The sequence below is a fragment of the Amblyomma maculatum genome, chromosome 3 (genome assembly GCF_055883805.1).
Source record: "Amblyomma maculatum isolate TAMU_Amacu chromosome 3, ASM5588380v1, whole genome shotgun sequence".
Classification (NCBI taxonomy): Eukaryota; Metazoa; Arthropoda; class Arachnida; order Ixodida; family Ixodidae; genus Amblyomma; species Amblyomma maculatum.
In genome coordinates, this window is record NC_139346.1 from 188,422,113 (window position 1) to 188,429,640 (window position 7,528).

General features: G+C 42.6%; 1 protein-coding gene across 1 annotated transcript in view; it reads left to right on the forward strand.

Moving 5' to 3' along the window:
* Positions 1-1,964, forward strand: part of LOC146197214 (heat shock protein 68-like) — a 43,264-nt gene extending 41,300 nt beyond the window's left edge. The window contains exon 2 of the mRNA XM_084599007.1: positions 98-1,964. Coding sequence (XP_084455133.1) covers positions 98-1,756 — 1,659 coding nt within the window. The 3' untranslated portion in view covers positions 1,757-1,964. The remainder of the gene's footprint in view (positions 1-97) is intronic.
* The last annotated feature ends 5,564 nt before the right edge of the window (positions 1,965-7,528 follow it).

Here is a 7,528-nt window from a genome sequence, read left to right on the forward strand (position 1 = left end):
CGTCACATCCGCCAGACTACAAACAAATCCTCCTCGCCTACCTTCTTTCTTCTCGCGCATGCGCAGCTTACCAAGATCGCGCGGTGGCGACCGGCAGGTCAAAATCCAGGACGACCTCCGGCACTGGCCTTTCAAGGTGGAAAACGAGGGCGGTAAGCCGAAGATCAGCGTCGAATTCAAGGGTGAGCGCAAGCGCTTCAATCCGGAAGAGATCAGCGCTATGGTTCTCACCAAAATGAAGGAAACAGCGGAGGCCTACCTGGGAAAAAAGGTGCGCGACGCTGTCATCACGGTGCCAGCTTACTTCAACGATTCACAGAGGCAAGCCACAAAAGACGCTGGTGCGATAGCCGGGCTCAATGTGCTGCGCATCATCAACGAACCCACGGCAGCTGCACTCGCTTACGGGCTCGACAAGAACCTGCGAGGTGAGAAGAATGTTCTCATTTTCGACCTTGGAGGCGGCACCTTTGACGTCTCTGTGCTGACCATCGATGAGGGCTCCATGTTCGAGGTCCGCTCCACCGCTGGAGACACTCACCTGGGAGGTGAGGACTTTGACAACAGAATGGTGGAACACTTTGTCCAAGAATTCAAACGGAAACATCGCAAGGACCTCAGGGTGAACCCACGAGCTGTGCGCAGACTGCGAACTGCGTGTGAGCGTGCGAAGAGAACACTGTCCAGTTCTGCCGAGGCGAGCATCGAGATCGACGCCCTTTTCGAAGGCATCGATTTCTACAGCAAGATCACGCGCGCCCGTTTCGAGGAGCTCTGCATGGACCTGTTCCGAAGCACGCTAGAACCTGTGGAGCGAGCGCTCCGCGATGCCAAAATGGACAAGTCGCAGATCCACGACGTGGTCCTTGTCGGCGGCTCTACGAGGATTCCCAAGGTGCAGAAGCTGCTCCGGGACTTCTTCAACGGCAAGGAGCTCTCCATGGGCATCAACCCGGACGAAGCGGTGGCGTATGGCGCAGCGGTGCAGGCTGCCGTGCTGAGCGGAGACTCGAGTGAAACCATCCGAGATGTGCTCCTGGTTGACGTAGCGCCGCTGTCGCTGGGCATCGAGACAGCGGGTGGTGTCATGACTCGCATCGTGGAGCGCAATACGAGGATTCCATGCAAGACGTCGCAGACCTTCACCACCTACTCTGACAACCAGCCCGCTGTCACCATCCAAGTGTATGAAGGCGAACGTGCTCTGACCAAGGACAACCACCTGCTGGGAACCTTCAATCTCAACGGCATCCCTCCGGCACCCCGAGGTGTGCCTCAGATTGAGGTCACCTTTGACATGGATGCCAACGGAATCTTGCAAGTTTCCGCTCGAGACAAGAGCACGGGCAAGCAGGAGAGCATCCGCATCACTAACGACAAGGGTCGCCTCTCGAAAGAGGAAATCGAGCGCATGGTCGCCGATGCCGAGAAGTTCAGGCAAGAGGACGACGCTCAGCGGGAGAGGGTGGCCGCCAGGAATTCCTTGGAGTCCTATGTTTACGGTGTCAAACAGGCCGCTGAAGAAGCTGGAGACAAGCTTTCTTCCTCGGACAGAGACACTGTGCTATCCAAGTGCCGCGAGACCATTTCTTGGATTGATGCAAACAGCCTAGCCGAAAAGGAGGAGTACGAACACCGGCTCAAGGAACTCCAGCAGGCTTGCACGCCCGTCATGAGCAAGCTGCACCAGCCACAAGGTCCAAAACACGGTTCTGCACCGTACCAAGCGGGACCGACTGTCGAAGAAGTGGACTAAACTTTGGACTGTTTTAATTTAGTCAACAAATTTAATGTAAATAAGCTGTAAATAGCCAGTGATAGATGTTTAGCAGTGTATTTAAGTATTGTTCCACCATGCTGTAAATACCTCATCGAGCTGTGAAAGATTTGTATATATTGTCATCCCTTATTTGTGGTGTCTGAATAAACAGCCTTTAATGCAGTAAAATGTGTGCTTTATATTGTTCCAGGGAGATTGAGGCCTCTAGCTTCTCTCCTGTAAAACTCCCATACTCTAGGTAAGCATTATTGCACACATTGAAGGCAACTTTGAAACTCTACTCCTTACTGCTGTATGGATGTCACATGAATCATAACTTGTAGCAATTGATGGCACTTTATTTGCAGCATACCTGCCGCTGGAGTCAAGCAGTGATATATGTTGAGCCATAAGTGTAGAAATGAACACTGATACAACTGGTTAAAGTTCAGTCTCTGCAGAGGCAAAGGATGAAGTAATAATTATGTACATGCTCCCTTTCAACTGAAGAAAAGACGTTAAATCAACATGTGCTCCGTTTCTGGCTACACCTAGGAAAAACTCAATTATATTCTGCTATTTGGAATTTGCTAACTAATATTTATCGGCTAGAGGTCATCCAGAGAAAGACAGTTCACTTTATTTTCAATAAATACAGATGGTCACACTCTCGAACAAAGCTTATGCGAAATGTCAACATTCCGCTGCTTGATGCATGGAGAAAATTTGACTGTATACCCATCCTTCATAAAATTCTAACAGGCAAACTGGGAATACAGTCCCTTTCATTCCTAAGGAACGCCAGCACTAGAAAAACCCGGCACACTAAGGAACATTCCTTGCAGCCACTTCTTGCAAAAACCAACACATACAAATGCACTTTCTTCCCCCAAATCATTTTTCAGACAGGAGCAAGCTTCCCGAGTCTGTTCATCATTCAACTAACATTGAACAAGAGGTTCAAAGCATTTTCTTGAACAGGATATGCCTAAAGCTTTAGCAAATTTTATGCTTATAGTACTTTTATTATACAATACTTTTGCTATCTTGGCCCGGTTTGCAGTGTATTTAAACTTATTACATATTTTGTTTGGTTTCATGCCTCTCCTGCCTGGGTCCATATGGCCTACAGTAGTGCACAATAAAATAACCAGCTGCATATATGAGATTATGATTTGGTTTCGTTTATGGGACTTAGAGTGACTCGCGCTATGAGAGACGCACATGAGATTTAGAGCAATGCATCTTGGACTTCCTCCCTTATATGACGACATTAACTTTTATGCTGTCTTGCAACTAAAGCATGCAAAGTGGCATGAAGGTGGCTATCAAAAATGAATGAACTGGACGATATGTTATAAAGAGTAATTGCGTAAGTGTGTCCTGATACAAATCCAACAGTAATTGGGCCTATACACGATTTTACAAAGGGGGTAAAAGGCACTGGTAAATTGAGTACTGGGCTGCTCTCGTAGCACAGGAAAGAGTTGACGACTGCCCACCTTAACAGCCAAGTTAACTTAAAGTGGTTTCTCCGAGAGTCACGATATGCCTCTGCTTAATTTTGCAGGGGGCAAAGGCTTCGCACTCTTATTATTTCTTTTACTGATAAAATGAGAAGACTTACGAATATTAAAGTGATTGGTGTGTCACTGTATCAGTGAAAGTCAATGGCAGAATGCAGTTGGCAGACAATTTTTTTATATGCCATTTAATACAGCATAAGAAAAGCATGGCTTCCTGGTTTTGTAGGTGTCGGAGAAGAACATTCACCTTTTTTATCAAGGAAAGTTCAACCAGAACTATACAAAAAGCAACCAGTAAGGGTAATGAACTAAAATTGCATCATCTTTTGAACACTGACGTGTTCAAAAGATGGTGCATAAATGCACCATTCCTATTGCACTATGAAGTCATCAAAAGTAAAATCACAAACTAGCACAATATTTCAATTCAACTAAAGCAATCTTTATTTTTTATTTCAAAATACAGCAGGCCATTGCTTGGCCCAATTGCTGGAGTGAAATACATAGTTGCTGCGTACAATTTCAAGAATAAAAGCATACAATTCTAAGCTGCATCCAAAGCTTAAAAAATGCTAAGATATGATGTTTTCAGTTTGTAAACGGAATGTCCAAGCTTGCCAACAAAGTCTTGAGGTAGAAATAGTACATCATTCAGCATGGAATTGCAGTTTTGGACAGTCCTAGGCAAAAACTCTATTAAAAAATGGAGCGGGTTTAAGCATAGTTTTAAACTTACCTAGTTATTGAGAGAATTATCCCGTATACCTAGGTAGGTTCAAACCATGCTTAAGCCACACCATTCCTTTAATGTAGTTTTTGGCTTGGCTCTGTTCAGCATGGTATAGCAAGTTTGTACACGGTTTGACTTCCATTAAACTTTATAGCTTTTCAAATGATGTGAAGTCAGTCCTGCCGCCATTGACATTTCCCTTCTCCTTCCGAGTGTCCGTTATCCTTTAGCGCACTCGACTGAGGCATGGAAGGATGGTGTTTTGAGTCCTGACATAGACACGATTCATTTATTTCTCTTATTTTCGTCGGAGTCCAACTTTGACCTTAATTGGTCAGGCCATCAAGGTCAAAATGACAAAGCGAGGCGAAATTCAAAGTTGCTCCCTCCATTCTCAAAGTATTCTAGAAGAAATTGGAGCAAGTGAGTGTTCGTAAAATCTTCAAGTCTTACTAGTGAAGTATATATAATGCATTATGAACATTTAGGGTCATTTTTTCTGTCAAGCCATTGCAGAGAAATGCTTGATTGGTTTATTTTCTTGCAGGTTTCCAGTGCTTTAATGTCATGTGAATACACTAACTGCAATGCACAGCCTTTTTTTATATATTTACCAAATAAAGATCTTACAGCTTTCCCATTTCAAAAACAGCATTTCATGTTCTATAATCTGACAATTCTGATAACTGGTCCCACACATTTAGGTGAAGCATATTTGAGTAAAGGCCATATGTAAGAATCATAAGCCAATTTCTTTAGGTGTGCCGGAGCAGATTTCACTTTTGTTCTTAGCACCCATAGCTTGCACAACGTGCTGCAGAAATATTAGAAGTATGTGTTCATCCTTTTAAGTTGGTATCAATTACTTGAGCACTTATATTATTCAACTATTCAGAATAAACACTGCCATGAAGAAAATAAGAAAGCAAATTCGGAGTTTTTCTGGTATTCACATAACAATGGTTTCATTCTGTGTAAAGCCCCAAACCTGGTCCATTCCAAACATCACTGGTGTAATGCTAAAGCTGTTCTTGGTACAGACCTTGCGATCTTGATCAGATAAAATTTATTTTAACATATTACGTGATCCAAGAGACGTTTCTTGTGGAACTTTGGAAAAAACTATAAGCACATCCATTGGATGATATGAAAAGCAACACCATTGCATTATAGTTTATACCTAAGTCTGCCATGAGGAGCCTAACATATCAAAAGCCTTTCTGAAGTCAAAGGAAAACATGCATGTTGCAACGCAATCACATGCAGGTACAGGCATTACTGTCTGAGTAACAGTGGACAGGCCTTGTCTAAACCCATGCTTATCTTCAGAAAAAAATTGCATCCATAAAGAAACCTTGAATCACAAGTAGGTGGCCACCATTTTCTCCACAAATCTGCAATAAATTTATGTAATAAGCACAAGCAATAATTGTCAGCCTTTCTTAAAAACAGGAACTGCATGTGATTTTTTGAATCCGAAGGTATTATTATGCTTGCGATAGTGAAAGCTCCAAAATATCTAAAAGAGCATCGAACTATGCTCAGCATACTGCCTCAGAAATTCGTTCAGTAAAGCATTAAGTCCGGTAGATTTTCTTCCTCTCAGGATTCAATAACATTGCAAAGGAACCTTTGTAAGTTACTTCAATGCCACCCTTTGGAAACCAATGGTTTTATTTCATACTCTTCTAACGCTGTAAATAACCCACAGATTTTTAAAAGGCAGATTTTCACAACTATTGTTGCAGACTCCAATATAATTTAAGTGCCAATTTTCATTTCCTTTAGTTATTCTTCAGGCTTACTTTAGTGATGTCAAGTTTCTGTGGATCAGTCTTAAGAAATTCAGCTAAGCTTCAAAAACAATTTTATTCTTCACACAGCTTGTTTTTTAAAGTAAGATATATCATTCAAGCGTAACACAAATAAAGCTGGAACTTTCACTCCCTCCGTTAAGACTGCGTCGAGATATTGCCCTTCTATCTCTATTTCACAAATTAATCCATGCCACTCATTCACCATTATTGCACCTGCAACGACCCTCTTATTCGTCAACCAAATCCCACACCAACTACAGTTTTACACGCATTTATGGCAGTACTCATGCCTTTAATTTTTCTGCGCTCCCACGTGTTATACACCTGTGGAATGACCTTCCAAACCACATCGCCTCTCAGCGCAATCGTGAAATTTTCCATGATCATCTATTCAAACATTTTATCGACAATTGTACTTAGGACGTTCCCATCTGTATCAGCAAGTCATGACTTTGTTCCACTTTATTTTTACCTCTCTTACCACATGTGGTTGCTATGTTGTTACTATTTCTATTTCCCAATCTGTAAGATATGCACGTGTTTTTCTGTCGGGCTACTTTTTATGTATGTTATGTATGTTTTATGTATTTGTTCATGTTGGGTATTTTCTTTTGCGTGGTTGTAATATTTGCAATGATTGCTTAATATATTTTTGTATTTAACACTGTTCATTGCTGCAGATTTCGCTGCTTTTTTTTAGGCACTATTATAAATATGTATATTTATTCTGTTCCCAACAGTTCAATTGGACATCTGACTTGCCTCTACGTTATTCAAACACACAGAAATTTTTCCAAACATATTTGTGTTGCCTCTGAACAAGACCAGACATTAGCAATATCAGCCCCCAATGTCTTTCTCTCCATTAAGAATTCTCTGACACATTTCATTGACTGTTCTGCCGCAGATTCATCTGAACATTGCCGGACATAAGTGCAACACACATGAGCAAAAGCAGTTAGAGGCAAAGTTTAAACAGGTATGTGGGAATGGCAAGAGATCAAGAAATCTGTCGTCATTGCATGCATATGGTACAGTCCTGACTAATCTGTATCAGGAAAAGACGAGACATTTTAAGAAACCTGCCCACAGTGCTTCTGCTATGCCCATCTTAGAAAAATCAACAGTGTATCAGTTATCCAGGAGAACATGCTGAGGGAGATGTTTTCAGTCACGGTACATCAGTGTATGGACAGAAACAAGATTAACTGAAGTGAGTTCGGCAGCAGCCCATCATACATGCTCAATCCATTTTGATTTACCAGGCTTGCGCGACCTGGCTCTCTCTAATCATGCTCAGGAATCACTTGGTAGTGCCAAAGAAAGATTTTCTGCTTCATCTACCTCTCAGCTGGACACGCCAACCCTTTCTTCGCCACTTCGTTCCTTTCGCACCACTCCAACGATGTCAGGCAATGTGAAAATACCAGCTGCTACAAGAAGCTGTCCCCTGACTGTTGCAACCAGTGGGCTTGGCAGCTGCACAGCAGTCACCATGCTCAATCCGTTCAAATTTATTGTGCAGGTGAGCGACTATTCACGTAACAAATTATATATCGCAGCAGCATTATTGCCGGTTGTTGCTGCCATTCCCACTTCACTAAAAATATTTTCTCACTGGAATGCTTCCCAAAAGAAGCCTTTTGGTTTGCGGAGACACTTAGTCAAATCCTGGGCAAACAGACAAGGCAATGTT